This window comes from Balaenoptera ricei, chromosome 8 (genome assembly GCF_028023285.1).
Source record: "Balaenoptera ricei isolate mBalRic1 chromosome 8, mBalRic1.hap2, whole genome shotgun sequence".
Classification (NCBI taxonomy): domain Eukaryota; kingdom Metazoa; phylum Chordata; class Mammalia; order Artiodactyla; family Balaenopteridae; genus Balaenoptera; species Balaenoptera ricei.
In genome coordinates this window covers 83,671,507-83,697,228 of record NC_082646.1, presented here as the reverse complement: position 1 = coordinate 83,697,228, position 25,722 = coordinate 83,671,507, and the positions used below count along the sequence as shown (strand labels likewise).

General features: G+C 40.5%; 1 protein-coding gene across 1 annotated transcript in view; it reads left to right on the top strand.

Annotated features, from left to right (window-relative positions):
• Positions 1–22,954, top strand: part of LOC132370195 (protein prune homolog 2-like) — a 40,224-nt gene extending 17,270 nt beyond the window's left edge. The window contains exon 2 of the mRNA XM_059929936.1: positions 21,354–22,954. Coding sequence (XP_059785919.1) covers positions 21,354–22,954 — 1,601 coding nt within the window. The remainder of the gene's footprint in view (positions 1–21,353) is intronic.
• The last annotated feature ends 2,768 nt before the right edge of the window (positions 22,955–25,722 follow it).

Sequence of the window (25,722 nt, the reverse complement as noted above, 5' to 3'; positions counted from 1 at the left end):
TCTCTTATGGCCAAATGGGTGTCATTGAAGGTTTTTGAAAAGAAGAATAATATAATTTTTTTAAAATAAGTGATGCTTTAGCAAGATGAATCTGGATTCGGTAAGAATAGATTGAAAGGGACCAAGTAATAGAAAAGCCCCCAGATGAAAGTCTATTGACATGTAAACGGCAAGTAGCGGTGAGGTCGTGAGGGCAGTGAGAATAGAACCAAAACAGGAAAGTCAGAAATAGGATAGTCATGAAGAAAATGAAAATATGGTTTAGGACATGATGAGTTTAAGACAACAGTGAGGTCCAACTAGAAACATCAGGCATACACAATCGAAAGTGCAAGACTAGAAAGCAGAACAGTGGCTTCGAACATAGTTTGGGAAGAGTATTCCATTCAGTGTGGTCATAGAGGGTCTGTAGAGTTGCCTTTACCAAAAGACTATACAGATTTTATTTATGTAATAACACATCTAATAATATATCAGAAATACCTTTTCAGCATGTAAACAATATTAAAAGTTATTATGATACTTTACATTCTTTTTTCTATACTCTTCAAAATCTTTTTTCCATAGTCTTTAAAATTTAGCATGGATTTTACACTTACAGAACATCTCAACTTGGGCTAGCCATATCTCAAGTATATTTACATGTACTTGATTTATATTTAAGTACAATTCTAGATGATACCTTCCCACTCCTCATAGCTTAGCATTAATAGCAGAAGGTTGTAAAGGAAGGAAAAACTGATTACCAAGACAAAATGTGAGAAGGTTTATGAAAGTGTGTGCTTGTGTGCATATATGTGATATATATGTGTTTGTATTTATGTGTGTACTTATAATGATATTTAGCAAGTTTTTATTATATACCAGGCAATGAATATAGCATTTAAAATATATTAGAATGGTAGCTAGCTGAAACAACTCTGTAGAGTAAGTACTATGAATATTATTCCAATTTTAAGAGTTAAGAAAGTCTTAAGACTAAGTAACTTTTTTCAAAATTATTCAGCACTTACTATTTAGCCAAGACATGGAAGCAACCTAAGTGTCCTTCAACAGATGAATGGGTAAAGAAGATGTGGTACGTGTACACAATGGGATATTACTCAGCCATATAAAAGAATGAAATACTGGCATTTACAGCAACATGGATGGACCTAGAGATTATCATACTAAGTGAAGTAAGTCAGAAAGTGATAGAGAAATATTATATGATATCACTTTTATGTGGAATCTAAAAAATGATACAAATGAACTTATTTATAAAACAGAAGCAGACTCACAGACATAGAAAACAAATTTATGGTTACCAATGGAGAAAGGGGGAGGGGATAAATTAGGAGTTTGGGATTAACATATACACACTACTATATATAAAATAGGTAAACAACAAGGTTCTACTGTATAGCACAGGGAATTATATTCAATATCTTGTAATAAACTATAATGGAAAAAAATCTGAAAGAGAATATATGTGTGTATATATATATAACTGAATCAATTTGCTGTACATCTGAAACTAACACAATATTGTAAATCAACTATACTTCAACAAAAAAATTATTCAGCACGTAAGTACTTTGAAAAAGTTACCTAACTTCTTTAAATCTGGCCAGTCTAAGCCCAGAATCCTTGCACTTAACTTATATTAAGATTTGTGGGATTTATTTTATTGACCTTTTTTGGTGAAAAAATTAAATGTTAGAGCTATTATTAAATAATAACCCATTGTGCGCAATTTTCATATGATAAATTAATATTCAAATTATGACTGTAATGACTGTGCACTAGCCATAATATGGATATCCAACAATCTATTTAATCATTTCTCTTTCTCTGGACTTTAGTTTCCGACTCACAAGTGGGGCTTTTCTATTTAGCAACACAAATAACTAGCTCACCAGTTTGATTGGGTATGCAAAAATACAGTGAAATAGATGTTGAAAACTAGATTGATTATCATTAAATTCCCAAGCGTGGCTTTCCATGGAGAATAGCAATATAGCTACAGCTCTCCATCCCAGCCCTCACTAATTGCCACAGTCAGGTATCAAAGAGACTTGGCAAAAGCCTCCATATCTGCCCAACTTAGGCACAGTTGACAAATACACAGCCTTAGGAGCAGACCTGAAGACAGATATGCCAACTAAACGCCAAAAATGTTGCCAAGTCAGAACGTTCTCTTATGTCTGTCAACTCCACAGGTGGGCAATGAACCGACACGCTCTGCTAACATGTGGCAAGTTTCCAAACCTAAGGCTTCTCTTCCAATTGAAAACCAATTAGGCTGAAAGTACTTGACAATTAAATCCCTCCTCTCAGAATGTCCACAGTCCTATAAAATTCCAACAGATAATTACAGCAGGAGTAAAAGAGATGAACCTTAACAGTGTTTATAAAACACATCCCCAACTACCCAAGGCTTTGTGATGTTAGTAGGATTATTGAGTACTCGCTAAGACCTTTTCTCCTCTGCCTCCCACTGGCGCCATACACAGGGATAAAGGAGGAAGACAGATATAGAGCCCTAAGTGAAGCACTGCACCAAGTTCAAGTTTAGGCACACTATCAGATATGTTACTCTAAGAGACAAAATTCAGTTAGTCTAAACTGCATTAACTGCTTGGCTTGAGAATGAGTTTTCTTGAGATCTCATGGAGCAGATCTGTCCCACATACCCCTCCATCTCTCCTGTCGATATCCTGGATACATGCCCAGCATAGTGTACTTTCATTAATATTATTAATTTTTTTTTTTTTTGCTAGCAGAAAGCTTAGTGGAAGGATTCTCAGAAATATGTAACACACGATAGGCACCCTCCTGGGATTTTCTAGGAAAGAAGTACCCTTAACAAAATTGGAAATATTCATGCATGTCTTAGTCCTTTTAGGACTTAGTCCTTCAATTGTTCCCTCCACAGATCCTAAAAAAGTTACAAATTATTGCAAAAAAGAAAATGCTTATCCGGCCAAGACTCTGAACAAGGATCCAGAAACTTCTAATAAAAGGTGACAGCTTCCTCTTTTCTGTCCCCACTCGATCCTATGCACACATCCATCACAACACTTATAGCACCTTGTGACATTTTTTTTTGCATTCTGCACACACACACACACAGAGACAATTAATGTTTCTAAAAGTGCGTGTCTACAACCATCAACATCAGACTCGTGGGAGTGGGGTGGTTGATAAAATAGTTTCCTGGTGCCTACTCCAGCCAGGCCAGCTAAATTAGAATATTTGGAGAGTGGAAAGTGGGATTCAGTCAGAAAATAAAGTCTGACAACCATGATGCCTTGAACCCTAAATCTCTCAAAGGCAGGGAATATGTTTCGGCTAGAAAGGAGATATTTGGGACCAAAGGAACGACTTTTGAGATCTACCAGGTTACCCCACCCCACCCAGGACACAGGCACTGGTCCTTTCTGCCTCCAAGGACAAGCCCAGCCCCACTTGGCCTGAAAAGACTTCTGCATCCTCTCCGTCTTGTTAGGAACCCTGAAATATTTCACTGTAAATATGAAGCTCCGGTTAGCACAGTGCACAGTTCCTCATTCTCATTGTCTGGGAAGAGGTCTTCAAGCAAGAGTGAGAACTGGGATAATAATAGAATTGAGTTCCTGGGTCATTTTAAGAAATTACTATTAAAACTGATTACAAAAGAAGTTCCTACTATAATGTAGGCTGGAACTTCTTAAAAGAGGAATAATGAATCTGGGTTTGTTTATTTTTGATTCATTCATTAATTAGTTTTTCATTTATTCATTTTTAATTCAATAAATATTTATTGAGCACCTCCCATGTACCAGGCACTAATATTATAGCCAAGGATAAACAAGATAGACAAAGACTCTGCCCTTGTGTGGTGAAAATTTGGTTCATTTATTTACTCATTCATTTATTCATTTGTTTAACAAATTTACTAAACACACTATTTGGAAGCAACTGGGATGGACACCGTAGAGAATCTTTAGACAAATTATGCATAGGCCATGCCCTCGAGCAGCTTTCAACCTAGCTGTGGTGTCAGAGATCAAAATGATTGATTCTCATACTGGGCAAAATAAAATGAATACTAAGTACAAGAATGAGATTACTTCTGGGACTTCTCTGGTGGTCCAGTGGGTAAGAATCCACTCTCCCAATGCAAGGGGCCCGGGTTTGATCCCTGGTCAGGGAACTAGATCCCACATGCATGCCGCAACTAAGAGTCCACATACTGCAACTAAGAAGCTTGCATGCTGCAACTAAGAAGCCCACCTGCTGCAACTAATAGCCCACATACTGCAACTAAAGATCCCACATGCCACAACTAAACATGCCTCAACGAAGATCCCACACAGCCTAAATATATTAATTAATTTAAAAAAAAATGAGATTACTTCTGACTAAAGCTGACCAAAGAGGAAGGGTCTGAGCCAAGCCATAAATTGCAGCAAATTTTGTGGTGCACATATGAGAACACTCATCTGCTGAAATAACAGGGAAAAGGCAAGTATGCCTATCTAATATCTGAGAAAAGGTGTAACAGGATGGGCGTTTTATAGGGTGGGTTTAAAAACTGGAGAGAGAAACATCTGAACAGATTGAAGAATACCTGACTAAAGATTTACTCTATGTTGCAACCCTATATGTGAAGCTTCTTCTTCCATTTATTCACTCAATTCAAAATATTCATTGAGCACCTTCATCTAATGGTGAAACAATTAGTAAAAATGTCACCTGTTGTAGCTAAGAAGACAGAAAATGTAGTAATGAACTTTTGGATTTGAGTGGTGAGATTTCCAGGCAAAACCTTCAAGGTGCTGGACTGGCTTTTATTGGCTGTATTTGATAAACTTCTATAAATAAGAAGGAGATGTTCTAAAGGAAAACTAGCTAGTTTATAAGCAGAACAGAGAAGAAATATAGAGGGATCATGATTTTCTCACAGGGAACATGGCACTGTTTTTCATCCCTAACCTCTCTGGGAAGCAGAAAATGTCTCAAAATAAAACACTGCTTGGGGACAAAAGATCAAATCACAGATGTGGCCATAAGATCCTTTATAAAGATCTGTGAAAGAATTAAGGCAGGGCCTAGTAGAACTTCTCTGCTATACTAAAAGGCTTATAAGGGTATTAAAGTTGTGGCTTTTAGCTCATGGAGTAAAATTACATCATATTCATAGGAAATCCACAATGTTTTTAATTCAGCTGAAATGGCAATGTTCTGTTCATATAGATTAAAAGGAATTGAGACTGTAGAAAAAATGTCTTAAAATTGTAGAAAGACCTTTGTGCCCCCAATTCTCTATAGGCAGGAAGCAGGAATATTGTCCCATACTCTCTTCAGAAGGAACGAAGGAGGGTGAAAAAGAAATGATATGCTAGAGGTCTTAGCCAAAAGCCATGGAGAACAATGGACTGGGAGCCATTTCCAGGGAGCAGAACTAAAGTCTAACCAAAGAATATTCCCCATCTCCAGAGTAGGGGAAACTGGCAGAATTTGCCCATAAAAAGTTTAGAATTGCTATGGATCAGTAACTGCTATGTACAGTCTATCCTTCCCCCTTTCCAAATGAGAATATTTATAGGTGATTCTGTTCTCATTTCATCACTATACAGTAGGTATGTATAGGGCAGATAACTTCTTTTTCTAGTGTATAACTTTCTGGATCAAGAAGAGTTTATGTGAACCTGATGTAGATCAAAACACCCTAGACTTCAAGCATCATGCCACAACTCGAGTTTAGGAGGGTCTTGGAATGTAAGTGAACATCCTCTGCATATGACGTCATGTTGGTAATTGGGGCCAGAAAGCAAACTATGGTAGATTGTTTGAACCAGAGAGCCCTAGAATTCCATGCCTGCCTATATCCATGTTTTTTGGTCATGTTTTTTCACTCTAACCGTGGGCTTGTTTAGACCGGTGGGGAATAAAATCTGACACCAGCAGAGACTTGAAATAGTTCTTGTGCATCTCTTTTGATTCCTGACACTGCCATTAGAACATATCTGGACTAGCCTCCTGGAGGTAATGAAAGACACATAGAAAAGAGTCAAGTTGTTCTAGCTGAACCTATAGCAGATCGGATGATCCCTAGTCAACGTGCCAACTGACTGCACCTGCCTGAAAAAGCCTAGTCAAAATGAGCTGAGCCTGGCCCAGATCAGCAAAACAATTCAGCCAACTTGTAGACTCATGAGAAGTAATGGACACTAAGTTTAGGGCGGTATGTTACACTGTAAAAGCAAACCGAAACAAACAGTATGTAAAATGGAATCTATTTGCCATCTCAGTACTAAAAGTTCCCTTTGAAGAAGTTTAATTAAGGCAAATTTGAAAGATCCCTAGTTAACAGATTCATTTTATAATGATACCATAAAATCTCAGCCAGATAGACACCTCTAAATTTACAAACAGATTAAACAGAATAGCAGAGAGACTACAATCGATACAAGAATTCAATAAGTCAGTGTCTGAATCACTGAAAAGAGCCATGGTCAGAGATGTGATTATTCTATCACAGCACAACCCAGCCTCTTCAATGCAGGATGATTCCCAGGGAGACCATCCAGTCCTTAGAAATAAGTCTAGTTTAATTACATTTGGTAATTAGATACCTCTAATAAAAATCACAGTTAGGATGAATGGGGGATTCTTAGTGGGATTAGAGAAGAAAGGATTGATCTATGAGACATAATCAAAGGGGAAACCAACTAGTCTTATAGCCTGACTCTGGTTGGGGAAGTATGAAAAATGAGGCATCAAAGATGATCACAACCCAGTAATTAATTTGCTTAAAAACCTTCAATGGCTCTTTGGGAATTTATGTGATATCCCTCCAAAGTCTAAGCTCCATGAAGGACTGGGTCATTAAAAATCATCATCATTATTCTCACAAAAGCTAACATCTATTGACTGCTTATGTTTGTTATATGTTAGGCAGTATACTTCATTAACTGTCTTGTTTATGTTTACAACAACCCTGAAAAATAGGACCTGATATTACCCCCGTTTTACAGACAAGGAACTAAAGTCTTGGGAGCTTGAAGTGACTTGCCCAAGGTCATCCCGCTAGGACACAGTGGAGTCACAGTTCAAACAGAGGTCTGTCTCTTACTTCAAAGCACTTACTCTTAAACATTACCTTATTCTGCTTCTTATAAGACACTTATTAGCTCCCCAATGCCAACTCAGGTTTGGCAAATAGTAGATACAATACATATTTGCTGAATGAATAAATTTTTAAAAAGGAATAAATAAAAAGATAAATGAACAAATGAGTAAGAAATGATAGCACCAATGACAGAGACAAAAAACTGAGAGGAGGACCTTAAGGAAGAGGTAGGAAGACTTTGGACCTTATTTGCTAATAAGAAAATGATAATTCCTCCATGTGTTCTGGAAGAAATTAATAGGAAGGAATTTGAGAAAGAAATTAAATGAACATCGGTTTTTGACATCGTCAATATAAAAGCAACTAGGTTATTTACACAGGAGCGACCTTTGTTTATGTGGAGGTAAAAGGCAAAAACAGAGGGAGAGGAGGTCACCAAAATGAGTAAATGGACAAGGTCTGGGAGTTTACTGCTGAGAAGGAATATTTTCCCAAGTCGTGGTCACATATGATCATACTGTAAATCATTCTTCCCAGGGTGTACCCGCTTCCATGTGCACCGACCCTAATTAGCAAGAATTCATTGATTATGTCCCTATATGTACTATTCACTGTGCCAGACCCTGCATATGCATTCCACAATTTAATTCTCACAGCAACACTGTGAGATGAATGTCATTCCATTTTTATGGATGAGGTTCAGTGAGAGAAAGATCATTCCATTAGAAAATGGTGGAGGGGTTCAAACTTAGATCTTTCTAACACTAAAACCCTTTCTTATTTTCTTATACTATACAAACAGAACTGCCAGTTAACTGACTGAAAGAGAAAAGTGGCCTTCAATGGGCAATGTTGAAGGAGAAACACTTTTCCCTTCCAATATATTTCCAAGGAGAGAAAATAATAAACATGAATGATCATTTCCAGTCAGTTGAATGATTATATCAGTAATTATTGGTCTTTATTCTTAATTCCTTAAAAAAGAAAGACATACACCCAACTTTGATTAAACTACCACAACACCGTGAAGGCTATGTAGCGGAGAAAATAGCGGGGCAGTTTTTCTTTTCCAGCTCAGTGTCTTTATTCTTTTGCATACTCAGTTGCTATCCAAACAACTTATTTTGCCCATGTAAGACTATATGGTTTGACTCAGAATTTGGTCATCTCAATTATAATCCCTTGGATGGCACAAAAGGGCATTCTCCACGAGATGGATGCCAAGTCATATAAGGTTTTGGAGCGGAAAGGTGGAGTCTTTCCTACATCCATAGTTACATACGCGGGTGCTGATGGAAGGATTTCTCCATTCCTAACAAGGGCTGGGAGAGAGTCAAGAATTCTATGATGAGCACCCTGTGGAGAAACAGTTTGCTTGTTGCCCAAAAAGCTATTAGTCTGACTCTTTCCTGGAGTGTCAGTAAGATTTCACTGGACAAAAGTGTCCTCATTCCCCTTTTTAAAGTATTTTTATAATACTTCCAACAATGTTCCAAGGTGCTTCTGTCTCTCAGCCTTCTTCATTTAAGGACACACATTGTGTCCTCTAAGATACTATAGCTTTCTGATGGCAGGGACTCTCTAAACAGGAGTTTGGGTTGTGGCAAGATAAATCTGAGAAGAGAGTCTTAGTTTGAGGGACTTTATTATACAAAATAGGGCGAAGTAAACAATGGGAGGCAGATCTGGCTATATTTCTGACAGTCCAGCAGGGGTGGAATCCATGCAGGGGAGAGGTAGAAGTCCAGGCAGAGGGGGCCAAAAAGTCAGGCAGGTAGAACGTGGTGATGAGCATTCCAGACAAAGATAATATAAATAGGTGGTGAGCACAGAGAGTTAGCATGGCCCCAGTGGGGCCTGGGCTTTAGGAATAGAACTCTAGTCATCAGGCTATGAGAAGGAGGGTCTGTTGATAACAAATGCAGGCCCCATTCTCAGAAGTACCAGGATCCTGGAAAAGAAATAAAGACACAAGGGAACAAGACAGAAACTCTAGCGGTGATTTGACCTCACGAATGGGGAGGAGTTAGGCTTGTTAAGGAGATCATGCCAGATCAGAAGGGAAATTGAAGTCCTGAGCCCCTAAGCCAGATTGAGGGCAAGATGTCTCCCAGAGTCTATGTTCATATTCAGCTTACCTTAGAGAGCCATCTATATGGTTTAGAGGGATTAAGTCAGCCCCTATAGTGACTCGTAGATTATGGAATTTTATATTCCACCACAGGTTTAAGTCTAGAGCCCTGAGCATGTAGAAGACATTTAATTATAACCATCTATACTAAGTGTATTCTATGTGCTAGGCACTAGTCTAGGTGCTTGACATGTGTTACCTCATTTAACTATATCCAAGGAAATACATACTATTATTCCTATTTAAAAGACAAGGATCCTAAGGATCAGGGAGAGGTTTGTTGTATAGGGTTTTGGGGTGGGGGGGGGGGGGTGTCGAAGAAATGTTCTACACTTTGATTATGGTGAGGATTGCATTTGTCAAATTTTGGAGTGAGTTTTACTGAATGTAAATTCAATTTCAATAAACATGACTTTAAAAACTTTTAAAAAAAAAGACAAGGAATCCAAGGCCAGGTAGGTGTAGTAAATTGTCCGAAGTCATGCATTTAATAAATGATGATGCTGGAATACAGATACAAATAGCTTAACAACAAAACCCAATCTTTAAAGTAGATTGCCAATCTTGGTCATACGTTTTTGTACAACAAATATTTGCTAAATTCTTGTTATGTGGCAAACTCTATGCTAGATATTATTGGTACCATCTATGCCCTTAAGGAGCTTAGATTATAGTGGGAAGACAGATGCATTAAAGACAGTAACACTTATCCCTGGACTCTGGTGGAAGACTAGAGGGTGCTATGAGAGCACTTAATGCTGGGACCCAACACTCCCCTAAAGTGAGACCTCCTGAGGGAAGTGATGGAAGATTAGTGGTCATGAAAGCAAAGGATGGAGAGTAAAGGGGAAGAAACAACTTTATCAAAGCCCCAGAGGCAAGAGAAAGCATGATTTCTTTCAAGTTACTGAACAAAGCTTGTGGACAGGAGTGTAGGGTGTATAAGGAGGTGGGAGGAAGAGAGAAGAGATGTCACCACAGAAGTGGCCGAGCCCCATTACACAGGACCAGGGAGGCCGCACCTCCTGGGACTCACCCTGATGAAAAAGCCAGGAAAGGATTTGAAAGTCACATGACCAGATGTGCAGTTGGGGAAAATATTCTGGCCTCTATGTGGAAAGGATGGATGAATGGATGAATAGAAAACCAACTCTTAGGACTTCCCTGGCAGTCCAGTAGTTAATGCTTCATGCTTCCACTGCAGGGGGTGCGGGTTCGATTCCTGATTGGGGAACTAAGATCCTGCGTGTCACGGCGCAGCCCAAAAAACGAACAAACAAACCAACTCCTGCTCTTCAAACTCCATGAAACAGGCCCAAGTAGGGTTTAATTGCTCCTGCAGCCCATCTGCCCCTTAGTCTTCTACTGGGGCCTAGAGCCCAGAAGACAGCCCCCGAGGCTGAGTCCACCATCAGGAATGCTATCATATGGAAATAATGAATGGTTTTCATTTAATGGTTGTTTCCTTTCATACTCTGTATGGCCCCTCACGCCCCCATCCCAGTCAGGTGGCCTCCATTGGTTTCTGAGTCTCCATGCCCAGCTTTTATAGCTCTGACAAGTCATCTACAACCCTCCACCGCTGCTACCTCGAAAACATTTTTCTGCTCTCTCTGCATCCCTGCAGTAGACCCGCAGATTATGGCTCAACACAGAGAAAAAGGAGCACAGAAGAGGTCTGGAATGTTCGCTGTAATCCCAAACACGTAAAAGGTCTTGGCCTTATGTGATAAATCATACCTTCCACATCTGTCAGTGGAAGAATTGAAAGGGGCACATCTCTTCTTCTGTGTGTGGCCAAATGGTTTTCTCCCAGCACTAAACAAGCCCATTTGAAGCACAGGTTGGTAGGGGTCAATTCCTTTATCATTACACACATTTTAACAATCCAGTTGCTCAAAGAATATAAAGCTCTATAACTGCCAACAAAGCGAGAGCTTTGAAGAGCCTTTCAGAAGGAATTATGTACACAAAATTCTAATTGTTGCATTGATTTAATGCCCCTCTTTGTGTTCCTACCACTTTCTTATAATTATGTACCTTCTCTACACTTTTACCCCATCTTATCATTCATGCATAGAACCAAATAGGAGAGAGGGGCCTATAGCAGTTACCCACCTTAGGTACCTGTAGACTAAGCAAGAGGTGATGACTTTAGGTCTTTTTCATAAGACCGTGCAGCCTAGAAAAAGAAAGGGCAAGTGTTTAGAAAGAATAAAACAAGCAATAGGTTAGATATTTTTACTTCTTCTCTGTAAGTTAAGACATTTTTGCTTATTAGCAAGGTTAAAGACAACTTTATAGCCATTATGACTACAAAAGTGATTCAATATTAGCATTATACCAAAATGACAGATGCAAATGCCAGTAGGGAGAACATTCTGAGCAGTTTAAAGGGCTCTAAAAATGCAAAGCATTATGTCTAGGTTTCTCATTAGCCTCATATAGCTATGACATCCCACCTGTAGTCAAAATTCTATCATCCATGTTCAAAATAGGCCTGATTTCAAAAAAACAAAAGAAACCTTCACTCAGTTTCCTGAAGTAGAAAGAGAAAGGAAAGAAGGAAGAAAGGGAGGGAAGGAAGGAAGGAAGGGAGGGAGGGATGGAGGGAGGGAAGAAGGAAAGAAGGAAGGAAGGGAGGGAGGGGTGGAGGGAGGGAGGGAGGAAGGAAAGAAGGAAGGAAGGAAGAGAGAGAGAAAGGGGGAGAGAGTCAGGCTATTGATCAGGCTAAGGTGATATAATACAGCTCATGCACTTTATTCATATAGGAATGTTCCTGAGCTCACGTTTGTAGTCAATTTACTAATATTTTAGGTACAACTTTAATGAGCGTGATTATCTAGTTTCCCAGTCCAAGGTATCCTGGAGGCAGCAGGTCACCTGGGAGACACACACAGGCAGCATCAAAAAGTGACAGCTGGGGAGGACGAGGCAAGATGGCGGAAGAGTAAGACGCGGAGATCACCCTCCTTCCCACAGATACAGTAGAAATACATCTACACGTGGAACTGCTCCTACAGAACACCCACTGAACGCTGGCAGAAGACGTCAAACCTCCCAAAAGGCAAGAAACTCCCCACGTACCCAGGTAGGGCAAAAGAAAAAAGAAATAACAGAGACAAAAGAATAGGGACGGGACCTGCACCAGTGGGAGGGAGCCGTGAAGGAGGAAAGATTTCCACCCACTAGGAAGCCCCTTCATGGGCAGAGACTGCGGGTGGCAGAGGGGGGAAGCTTCGGAGCCACGGAGGAGAGCGCAGCCACAGGGGTGCGGAGGGCAAAGCGGAGAGATTCCCGCACAGAGGCTCGGCGCCGAGCAGCGCTCACCAGGCCCAGAGGCTTGTCTGCTCACCCGCCGGGGCGGGCGGGGCTGGGAGCTGAGGCTCAGGCTTCGGTCGGATCGCAGGGAGAGGACTGGGGTTGGCGGCGTGAACACAGCCTGAAGGGGTTAGTGCACCACAGCTAGCCGGGAGGGAGTCCGGGAAAAAGTCTGCAGCTGCCGAAGAGGCAAGAGACTTTTTCTTGCCTCTTTGTTTCGCGGCGCGCAAGGAGAGGGGATTCAGAGCGCTGCTTAAACGAACTCCAGAAACTGGCGCGAGCCGCGGCTATCAGCGTGGACCCCAGAGACGGGCGTGAGACGCTAAGGCTGCTGCTGCCGCCACCAGGAAGCCTGTGTGCGAGCACAGGTCACTCTCCACACCGCCCCTCCCGGGAGTCGGTGCAGCCCACCACCGCCAGGCTCCCGTGATCCGGGGACAACTTACCCAGGAGAACGCACGGCCTGCCTCAGGCTGCTGCAACGTCATGCTGGCCTCTGCCGCCACAGGCTCGCCCCGCCTCCTCCGTACCCCTGCCTCCCCCCCGCCTGAGTGAGCCAGAGCCCCGGAAGCAGCTGCTCCTTTAACCCCGTTCTGTCTGGGCGGGGAACAGACGCCCTCAGGAGACCTACACGCAGAGGCGGGTCCAAATCCAAACCTGAACCCTGGGAGCTGTATGAACAAAGAAGAGAAAGGGAAATCTCTCCCAGCAGCCTCAGAAGCAGTGGATTAAAGCTCCACAAACAACTTGATGTGCCTGCATCTGTTGAATACCTGAATAGACAACGAATCATCCCAAATTCAGGAGGTGGACTTTGGGGGCAGGATATATTAATTTTTCCCCTTTTCCTTTTTTTTGTGAGTGTATATGTGTATGCTTCTGGGTGAGATTTTGTCTGTATAGCTTTGCTTTCACCATTAGTCCTAGGGTTAGGTCCGTCCGTTTTTTTTTGGTTTTTTTTTTTTTTCTTCTTTTTTTACTTAAAAAAATTTTTTTTCCTAATAAATGTTTTCTTAATAATTTTTTCCTTATTTCCAATTTTTAGAAATTAATTAAAAAATTTTAATAAGTTTTTTCATATTTTTTATTTTTAAAAATTAAAATTTTTTCTTAATAAATTTTTTCTTAATTCTTTTCTTATTTTTATTATGAAAAATTAATAAATCTATTTTTAAAAATTAAAAAAAAATTTTTTCTGAATAAATTTATTCTTAATTTTTTTTCTTATTTTTTATTATAATAGTTTTATTTTATTTTATTTTATCCTCTTTCTTTCTTTCTTTCTATTTTTTTCTCCCTTTTATTCTGAGCCATGTGGATGAAAGGCTCTTGGTGCTCCAGCCAGGCATTAGGGCTGTGCCTCTGAGGTGGGAGAGCCAACTTCAGAACACTGGTCCACAAGAGACCTTCCAGCTCCACGTTATACCAAATGGCGAAAATCTCTCAGAGATCTCCATCTCAACATCAAGACCCAGCTTCATTCAACGACCAGCAAGCTACAGTGCTGGACACCCTATGCAAAACAACTAGCAAGACAGGAACACAGCCCCATCCATTAGCAGAGAGGCTGCCTAAAATCATAATAAGGTCACAGACACCCCAAAACACACCACCAGACGTGGACGTGCCCACCAGAAAGACAAGATCCAACCTCATCCACCAGAACACAGGCACTAGTCCCCTCCACCAGGAAGCCTACACAACCCACTGAACCAACCTTAGCCACTGGGGACAGATACCAAAAACAACGGGAACTACGAACCTGCAGCCTGTGAAAAGGAGACCCCAAACACAGTAAGATAAGCAAAACGAGAAGACAAAAAAACACACAGCAGGTGAAGAAGCAGGGTCAAAACACACCAGACCTAACAAATGAAGAGGAAATAGGCAGTCTACCTGAAAAATAATTCAGAATAATGATAGTAAAGATGATCCAAAATCTTGGAAATAGAATAGACAAAATGCAAGAAACATTTAACAAGGACGTAGAAGAACTAAAGAGGAACCAAGCAACGATGAAAAACACAATAAATTAAATTTAAAAGTACTCTAGATGGGATCAATAGCAGAATGACTGAGGCAGAAGAACGGATAAGTGACCTGGAAGATAAAATAGTGGAAATAACTACTGCAGAGCAGGATAAAGAAAAAAGAATGAAAAGAACTGAGGACAGTCTCAGAGACCTCTGAGACAACATTAAACACACCAACATTCGAATTATAGGGGTCTCAGAAGAAGAAGAGATAAAGAAAGGGACTGAGAAAATATTTGAAGAGATTATAGTTGAAAACTTCCCTAATATGGGAAAGGAAATAGTTAATCAAGTCCTGGAAGCACAGAGAGTCCCATACAGGATAAATGCAAGGAGAAACACGCCAAGACACATATTAATCAAACTATCAAAAATTAAATATAAAGAAAACATATTAAAAGCAGCAAGGGAAAAACAACAAATAACATACAAGGGAATCCCCATAAGGTTAACAGCTGATCTTTCAGCAGAAACTCTGCAAGCCAGAAGGGAGTGGCAGGATATACTTAAAGTGATGAAGGAGAAAATCCTACAACCAAGGTTACTCTACCCAGCAAGGATCTCATTCAGATGTGATGGAGAAATTAAAACCTTTACAGACAAGCAAAAGCTGAGAGAGTTCAGCACCACCAAACCAGCTTTACAACAAATGCTAAAGGAACTTCTCTAGGCAAGAAACACAAGAGAAGGAAAACACCTACAGTAACAAACCCGAAATATTTAAGAAAATGGGAATAGGAACATACATATCGATAATTACCTTGAATGTAAATGGATTAAATGCTCCCACCAAAAGACACAGACTGGCTGAATGGATACAAAAACAAGACCCATATATATGCTGTCTACAAGAGACCCACTTCAGACCTAGAGACACATACAGACTGAAAGTGAGGGGATGGAAAAAGATATTCCATGCAAATGGAAATCAAAAGAAAGCTGGAGTAGCAATTCTCATATCAGACAAAATAGACTTTAAAATAAAGACTATTACAAGAGACAAAGAAGGACACTATATAATGATCAAGGGATCAATTCAAGAGGAAGGTATAAAAATTGTAAATATTTATGCACCCAACATAGGAGCACCTCTATACATAAGGCAAATACTGACGGCCATAAAAGGGGAAATCGACAGTAACACAATCATAGTAGAGGACTTTAACACCCCACTTCCACCAATGGACAGATCATCCTAAAATGAAAATAAATAAGGAAACACAAGCTTTAAATGATACATTAAACAAGATGGACTTAATTGATATTTATAGGACATTCCACCCAAAAACAACAGAATACACATTTTTCTCAAGTGCTCATGGAACATTCTCCAGGATAGATCATATCTTGGGTCACAAATCAAGCCTTGGTAAATTTAAGAAAATTGAAATCGTATCAAGTATCTTTTCCGACCACAACGCTATGAGACTAGATATCAATTACAGGAAAAGATCTGTAAAAAATACAAACACATGGAGGCTACACAATACACTACTTACTAATGAAGTGATCACTGAAGAAATCAAAGGAGAAATCAAAAAATACCTAGAAACAAATGACAATGGAGACACGACGACCCAAAACCTATGGGATGCAGCAAAAGCAGTTCTAAGAGGGAAGTTTATAGCAATACAAGCCTACATCAAGAAACAGGAAATATCTCGAATAAACAACCTAACCTTGCACCTAAAGCAATTAGAGAAAGAAGAGCAAAAAACCCCAAAGCTAGCAGAAGAAAAGAAATCATAAAGATCAGATCAGAAATAAATGAAAAAGAAATGAAGGAAACAATAGCAAAAATCAATGAAACTAAAAGCTGGTTCTTCGAGAAGATAAACAAAATTGATAAACCATTAGCCAGACTCATCAAGAGAAAAAGGGAGAAGACTCAAATCAATAGAATTAGAAATGAAAAAGGAGAAGTAACCACTGACACTGCAGAAATACAAACGATCATGAGAGATTACTACAAGCAACTCTATGCCAATAAAATGGACAACCTGGAAGAAATGGACAGATTATGAAATGCACAACCTGCCGAGACTGAACCAGGAAGAAATAGAAAATATGAACAGACCAATCACAAGCACTGAAATTGAAACTGTGATTAAAAATCTTCCAACAAACAAAAGCCCAGGACCAGACGGCTTCACAGGCGAATTCTATCAAACATTTAGAGAAGAGCTAACACCTATCCTTCTCAAACTCTTCCAAAATATTGCAGAGGGAGGAACACTCCCAAACTCATTCTACGAGGCCACCATCACCCTGATACCAAAAGCAGACAAAGATGTCACAAAGAAAGAAAACTACAGGCCAATATCACTGATGAACATAGATGCAAAAATCCTCAACAAAATACTAGCAAACAGAATCCAACAGCACATTAAAAGGATTATACACCATGATCAAGTGGGGTTTATTCCAGGAATGCAAGGATTCTTCCATATACGCAAATCAATCAATGTGATACATCATATTAACAAACTGAAGGAGAAAAACCATATGATCATCTCAATAGATGCAGAGAAAGCTTTCGACAAAATTCAACATCCATTTATGATAAAAGCCCTGCAGAAAGTAGGCATAGAGGGAACTTTCCTCAACATAATAAAGGCCATATATGACAAACTCACAGCCAACATTGTCCTCAATGGTGAAAAACTGAAACCATTTCCACTAGATCAGGAACAAGACAAGGTTGCCCACTGTCACCACTATTATTCAACATAGTTTTGGAAGTGTTAGCCACAGCAATCAGAGAAGACAAAGAAATAAAAGGAATCCAAATTGGAAAAGAAGAAGTAAAGCTGTCACTGTTTGCAGATGACATGATACTATACATAGAGAATCCTAAAGATGCTACCAGAAAACTACTAGAGCTAATCAATGAATTTGGTAAAGTAGCAGGATACAAAATTAATGCACAGAAATCTCTTGCATTCCTATACACTAATGATGAAAAATCTGAATGTGAAATTAAGAAAACACTCCCATTTACCATTGCAACAAAAAGAATAAAATATCTAGGAATAAACCTACCTAAGGAGACAAAAGACCTGTATGCAGAAAATTATAGGACACTGATGAAAGAAATTAAAGATGATACAAATAGATGGAGAGATATACCATGTTCTTGGATTGGAAGAATCAACATTGTGAAAATGACTCTACTACCCAAAGCAATCTACAGATTCAATGCAATCCCTATCAAACTACCACAGGCATTTTTCACAGAACTAGAACAAAAAATTTCACAATTTGTATGGAAACACAAACGACCCCGAATAGCCAAAGCAATCTTGAGAACGAAAAATGGAGCTGGAGGAATCAGGCTCCCTGACTTCAGACTATATTACAAAGCTACAGTAATCAAGACAGTTTGGTACTGGCACAAAACCAGAAATATAGATCAGTGGAACAGGATAGAAAGCCCAGAGATAAACCCACACACATATGGTCACCTTATCTTTGATAAAGGAGGCAAGCATATACAGTGGAGAAAAGACAGCCTCTTCAATAAGTGGTGCTGGGAAAATTGGACAGGTACATGTAAAAGTATGAAATTAGAACACTCCCTGACACCATACACAAAAATAAACTCAAAATGGATTAAAGACCTAAGTGTAAGGCCAGACACTATCAAACTCTTAGAGGAAAACATAGGCAGAACACTCTATGACATAAATCACAGCAAGATCCTTTTTGACCCAGCCCCTAGAGAAATGGAAATAAAAACACAAATGAACAAATAGGACCTAATGAAACTTAAAAGCTTTTGCACAGCAAAGGAAACCATAAACAAGACCAAAAGACAACCCTCAGAATGGGAGAAAATATTTGCAAATGAAGCAACTGACAAAGGATTAATCTCCAAGATTTACAAGCAGCTCATGCAGCTCAATAACAAAAAAACAACCAATCCAATCCAAAAACGGGCAGAAGACCTAAATAGACATTTCTCCAAAGAAGATATACAGATGGCCAACAGACACATGAAAGAATGCTCAACATCATTAATCGTTAGAGAAATGCAAATCAAAACTACAATGAGGTATCATCTCACACCGGTCAGAATGGCCATCATCAAAAAATCTAGAAACAATAAATGCTGGAGAGGGTGTGGAGAAAAGGGGACACTCTTGCACTGTTGGTGGGAATGTAAATTGATACAGCCACTATGGAGAACAGTATGGAGGTTCCTTAAAAAACTAAAAATAGAACTACCATACGACCCAGCAATCCCACTACTGGGCATATACCCTGAGAAAACCATAATTCAAAAAGAGTCATGTACCAAAATGTTCATTGCAGCTCTATTTACAATAGCCAGAACATGGAAGCAACCTAAGTGTCCATCATCAGATGAATGGATAAAGAAGATGTGGCACATATATACAATGGAATATTACTCAGCCATAAATAGAAATGAAATGGAGGTATTTGTAATGAGGTGGATGGAGTTAGAGTCTGTCATACAGAGTGAAGTAAGTCAGAAAGAGAAAAACAAATACAGTATGCTAACACATATATATGGAATCTAAGGAAAAAAAAAAAAGAAGAGGGTCATGAAGAACCTAGTGGCAAGACGGGAATAAAGACACAGACCTACTAGAGAATGGACTTGAGGATATGGGGAGGGGGAGGGGTGAGATGTGACAGGGTGAGAGAGTGTCATGGACATATATACACTACCAAATGTAAAATAGATAGCTAGTGGGAAGCAGCCGCATAGCACAGGGAGATAAGCTCGGTGCTTTGTGACCACCTAGAGGGGTGGGATAGGGAGGCTGGGAGGGAGGGAGATGCAAGAGGGAAGAGATATGGGAACATATGTATATGTATAACTGATTCACTTTGTTATAAAGCAGAAACTAACACACCATTGTAAAGCAATTATACTCAAATAAAGATGTTTAAAAGAAGAAAAAAAAAAAAGTGACAGCTGGCAGTGTAAGAGTTGATGAAGAAGACAGAAAACCTCTGAAAAGTTGATACTGGAACTCCAACACAGAGCCCTGCACTCAACAGGCTCTATTACAGCCCTCTAGAATAATTTATGATTGAGTCATCAAGACAAGATCAAATTAGAATGTTCTATTTAATAAAGCCGGGAAATATATATACATTTTCAAAGATGTTCACCAAAAATAGTTTAAATGAACCTATTTTTATACGTATGAACTTTGTAACCAGAACAACTCATTTCCTTAATGTTCGAGATGGATAGTTAATATTTTACTGTATGTTGGTTATGTCCTAATTTTAATCTCAAGCTACCTGCCCCTCCTGCCTCTCCCGCCCCTCAGTGACCAGGGATCCACACTCAGGAAACACAATGTCATTATACTAATACTACCCTAAACTTAACAAAATTAGGTAGGTAAATTTACTACCACCTCCCCAAATAAAAGCACATATTGCTACCCCAGCCCCAAATATATGACTCCAGAGTTATCTATGCTGCTGCCTGCTGCCAATCATATGCAATATATGTTAGTGTATGTGCTGACCAAATTTAAATTCAATTTTAGCAGGCCACGTAAGAAGACATCCTTCTAATCTAACAGTCTGAGCTCTTTGTGACTCAATTTGTCTTTGAATCCCTTGAGTCAGAATCTCAAGATATCAAATCATTGTCACCCAATTGAGCTTAAACTCTTGAACCTGGAAGAGAAAGACAATAGATTGACTGGGACCTTGAAAATGGAGCAAGAACCTACATAGGTGATGTTTTGCGTGATTCTTTTCACAAATGTTAAAAATGGAAAAATCAGGGCCACCAATGCCAAATCAAACTTGAGATAAGAATTCTGCAGTACTAATGGTCAAGGTTTCTAGACACCATCAATACTTGAAGTAAGAGTGAAAAAGAATAAAAGAGGGAGAATGGTAAGTGTACAAACACCAAGAACCACCATCCACTTGGGGATAGCATGCCAAATTTTTTAGCATAACACAAAGGAGGAAAGAACCCCATGGAGAAAAGCTTTACAAAGCCATTCATAAAAAGTCATGGTCAGTGTTATAGGTTGGAGAAAGGGGGCATATCAGTCAGGATAGTGCTATAGTGATGGACAACCCCCAAGGTCCAAAGCTTAAAACAACAAATGTCTCTTTCTTTCTCATGCCACATGTCCACTGCAGGTCAGCTTGAGCTCTGCTCTATGTTGCCTGCCTTCCTCACTCCAGGATCTAGGCACACAGAACAGCTATTATCTGGTCATTGCAGTTCATAGTGACAGAAGGAAGGAGAGGAAGTACTAAAGCATATGTTGGTCCCTAGAACCTCTGCCTGGATGACTTTTAAGGGAGTAGGAAGTATAACCCTCCTGCAGGGAGGGGCTTCAAATACTGGTGCACTGGAATGCAGTCACTACAGGCAGTAGGGTAAAGTGCCAAGAGGTCCGCCAAAGATCAGGGCTTTTTGAACTTCAGCATACACGGGAATCCTGTGGAGAGCTTTTTTTTTTTTTAAATATACTTTTTAAATTTTTTTTTTTAATTAATTTTTTGGCTGCGTTGGGTCTTTGTTGCTGCACGTGGGCTTTCTCTAGTTGCGGCGAGCGGGGGCTACTCTTCGTTGCAGTGCGCGGGCTTCTCATCGCGGTGGCTTCTCTTGTTGCAGAGCATGGCTCTAGATGCGCGGGCTCAGTAGTTGTGGCATGCAGGCTTAGTTGCTCCGCAGCGTGTGGGATCTTCCTGGACCAGTGATCAAACCCTTGTCCCCTGCATTGGCAGGCGGATTCTTAACCACTGCGCCACGAAGAAAATTCACCCCCAGAGCCAGAGGCCTGTGAGGCAAGAGAAATCGCATCGGAATTAGAAGAGTTTCACATAGATTCCGAAGAAACGGGGCTGCCAGGAACTCAGTTAGCAAGCTTCCCAGACACACATCAACTTGCTTCCTTAAGTGAAAGAAACCATCTTTCTGCAGAGAGAATGTCTTCCAAAGATGATAAGAGATCATCTTTTGGAAGCCCTAGGCAAGACCAGAGTTGGATAGTCTTGGGCCGTAGTGAGGTTGGTGACCCATCATCGGAGACTAGGGACTCAGGGCCTGGATGGTCCGGCGAGGCTGTGGAGCCAGCCTCTGATCACAGCTTGGGCAAGGGCCCCCAAATGCAGATTCTGGGAGAAATGAAGCCTCTAGAATCTTCGGCACTAGAGGAAGCCTCTGGTCTGGGCAGCCAGTCGTGGAAGAGCATGAGCCAAGGCAGCGCTGGCCCTGATACAGTTATGTTGCAGGCTGTCACCCATGAAAATGAATGCGAAATGCTCTCACCACAGTCTTCTCAGAAAAACATAATCCCTGAAACAGAAATGGAGGAGGAGACAGAGTTTCTTGAGCCCAGGACAAGGAAACCAAGAACAAAAGGGCTACTGTCAGAGGATGTGGGAATGGACATCCCCTTTGAGGTGGGAATGCTGAGTCCCAGTGCTGCAGACATGAGGCCTGAACCTCCTAATTCTCTGGATCTTAATGGCAGTCATCCTCAGAGAATCAAACTCACAGCCCCAAATATCAATCTGTCTCTGGATCAAAGTGAAGGGTCTATTCTCTCTGATGATAACTTGGACAGTCCAGATGAAATTGATATCAATGTGGATGAACTCGATACCCCCGATGAAGCAGATTCTTTTGAGTACACTGGGCATGAGGATCACACAGCCAACAAAGATTCTGGCCAAGAGTCAGAGTCTATTCCGGAATATACGGCAGAAGAGGAGCGAGAGGACAACCGGCTGTGGAGGACCGTGGTGATTGGAGAACAGGAGCAGCGGATTGACATGAAGGTCATCGAACCCTACAGGAGAGTCATTTCTCATGGAGGATACTACGAGGATGGCCTAAATGCCATCATTGTGTTTGCTGCCTGTTTTTTGCCAGACAGCAGTCGGGCGGATTACCACTATGTCATGGAAAATCTTTTCCTATATGTAATAAGTACATTAGAGTTGATGGTAGCTAAAGACTATATGATTGTGTACTTCAACGGTGCAACCCCAAGACGGAAGATGCCCGGGCTAGGGTGGATGAAGAAATGCTACCAGATGATTGACAGACGGTTGCGGAAGAACTTAAAATCAGTCATCATTGTTCATCCATCTTGGTTCATCAGAACAATCCTTGCAATTACACGACCTTTTGTAAGTTCAAAGTTCAGCAGTAAAATTAAATACATCAGTAGCTTATCAGAACTCAGTGGGCTGATCCCAATGGCTTGCATCCATATTCCAGAGAGCATGATCAAGTACGATGAAGAGCGATCTTATAAGAGAAGTGTGAGAGACGAGGCAATGAGATACATCTGCGTATCTGAAAACGTGGAAGGAGAATTTTACTCTGTTGACCCCACCGATGATTGAAATCCCTCAGAATCCTTCCGTTTTGGCATGCTAGCTACATCTTCTTGACTACCTTTCAGCCTCTGAAGTGGTCCCCCAACCCTTGGACAGGCTGTAGAGGATGATTTGAGGTTCAGAAAACATAATCACTGCAGATCTATGGTTAGAATCTAGAAGCCAGAAAAACCAGGTTCCTTTCACGAACAGAGTCCTGGAGAGCTTCTTAAACACAGCTTTCTGGGCCCCACCCTCAGTAATCCTGGGTGGAGCCCGGGAATGTGCATTTCTTTATATACAGGCATACCTCGTCTTGTGCTTCGCTTGATTGTACTTTTCAGATACTATGTTTTTAACAAACTGAACGTTTGTGGCAATCCTGCCTCAAACAAGTCGATCGGGATCATTTTTCCAACAGCATTTGCTCACTTCATGTCTCTTGAAACATTATGTCAAACCTTTTCATTATTATTATATTTGTTATGGTGATCTGTGACCAGTGATCTTTGACGTTAACACTGCAAAAAGCTTACGACTCCTTGAAGGCTCAGATGATGGTCAGCATCCTTTAGCAATAAAATATTTTTAAATTTAAAAAAAATGCACATTTCGAACAAACTCCTAGGTGATGCTGATGTTGCTGGCGCATAGACCATACTTTGAGTAGGAATGATACAGAGCTATTGCTGGGAAGCAGCTGTCCAAACAGACATTATGTGTTCCAACCTCCTCCTTGCATCTAGGTGGGGACAAATGACTGGTTCTCACCAAAGAAATATGAGCAAAAGTGATGCGTGTCACTTCTTGAATTAAAGTGGTTAAAAAGAAGTGCCTTTTTCTCCCACTTCCTTCTGCCATATGCTTTCTACTTGTTGATGCCTGAGGCAACATTATAGCTCATGTTTGACGTTAAAGACTTCATCAGCCTAAGCCACCTTCCCCCACGGACAAGAAGAACCTACATCAGATTACTATGGGAAAAAGAATAAATTTCTATCATGTTAAGCCACGAAATATAGGGATTTGTTTTTTACAGCAGGTAGCATTACCTTATCTGACCCTGGAGAGACTGGGAAGAAGATCAAGAGAATCTTGACCCTCTGTCCAATATTTATCATTTTTCTCTCCTTCAGTTACATGAGAAACCTCTCTGCCTCCTTAACTTTTACAAATGTCACCTCCTTTGATCCTCCTTTATTGTATCTGTTTTCTTCTCTAACTCACTGTGGTAATAGATAAAATTAAATGGATTAGGATTATGGGGTGAAAAAACTCAGAATCACTTTAATTCCTGCTTAGGGTACTAGCTTAGTACCTTAATAATTCACTTATTTATAGTTTATTCATTCATTTAACAAAACCTTACTCAGTGCTAACTTACATATGGCTAAAACAGCCCTGTCTCCAAAATTGGCCTGGGCATCACCCCCGGTCCCTCCCATAACCATGGCAGATATCGAAAATTAGAAGTGCTTTTTCTCACTGAGTCCAGAGAAAGCCTCAGAATCCTTTACAGCAGGGTGCTCCAAATAGCCACGACCAATAAATCCATAATGGTGGTTTTGCCATGAAGGAAAAAAAAAAAAAGAGCAATATGTATCCAAGTCATTTCTATTTGTATCATTTTTATCAATAAATGGATTTTTCCAAAGATTTTGCAAAAGGTTTGGTCTCCTGTGGTCACTCATTTCAACCTAATATGTTTTCCTGAGTAATGGAAGCGGTAAAGACCATATTACGTTTGCAGCTAAGTTTCCACACCGATTTAGGTTCCACTAAGCAGATATGCCTACACAAAACTTGAAATGCAGAAATCAGCAATGTGAGATAGAAGCCTTATATGAAGAGACTGGACCTTCAAGCAAACACTACTGCAGAAGTGTTTGGTTCTCCTGAGGCAGCAGTGAGGAAGGTTGTACAGGCCAGGACCTGGCATCAAAAGCACAGAACAGCAGGTGTCTACGGCAGACAGGTTTCTCTTAACAAGTCCCTGGTGTGGTTGGGCAATTCATCAGGCCATTGTTCCTGAACGAGCAGGACCTACGCTTGGTTCCACCTTTAGTTCCAGGCAAGATGGGCTCCTGTTCTGGGACCCATACTTTAGAGGCTCTTGCTCTGGCTCTCCTCTGGCCACCTCCCCTACCCCACAAAAAACAAAACAAACAAACAAAAAACACTGAGTGAGAAGTATGTGGGGTCAACAGGACATACTTAACTGGATTTCTAGCCCCAGATTGTGCCCTGGGAACATGGACCCGGATTCCTTACTCAAATAGCCCTTGGCTTTCTGCAAGGGCCTGTGTGGGCCTCTACCCTGGGGCTATTCTCCAGTGGACCACACTGCCAGTGGGACACCTTTAGGCCTGAGGGCAGCTTGTTGCCAGGGGTATACATAGAGCTTGGACATGTGTGCTACAGCATCCACAGATATGCAGATGAGGGTCCCCTGCAGCTTAGAATGGAGCCAGAAATGGGAAGAGAAAGATTGGGAACCTGGATTGGGGGCTGGGGTCATGCTTTTCTCATGCCACTATGCTTTGTTGAGCAACCCAAAGGAGTCTGAGAATTCTAGTCAATCTTGACCTTCCAATGTCATTTTGAAGGTAAATTTCTCAAGGTGGGAACATAGCACATATTTCATTTAACAGTTCGAAGCTTATGTTTAAGTGTTAATATTTAGAGATGTTATGTGAGTACCTACTTGTACTCTTGCCCCAGATCCCACAAATTCTAAGGACTACTTAGTTCTCTAGCCTCTGATGCATTCTGTAAGCTACTTCACGCTCTGTAAT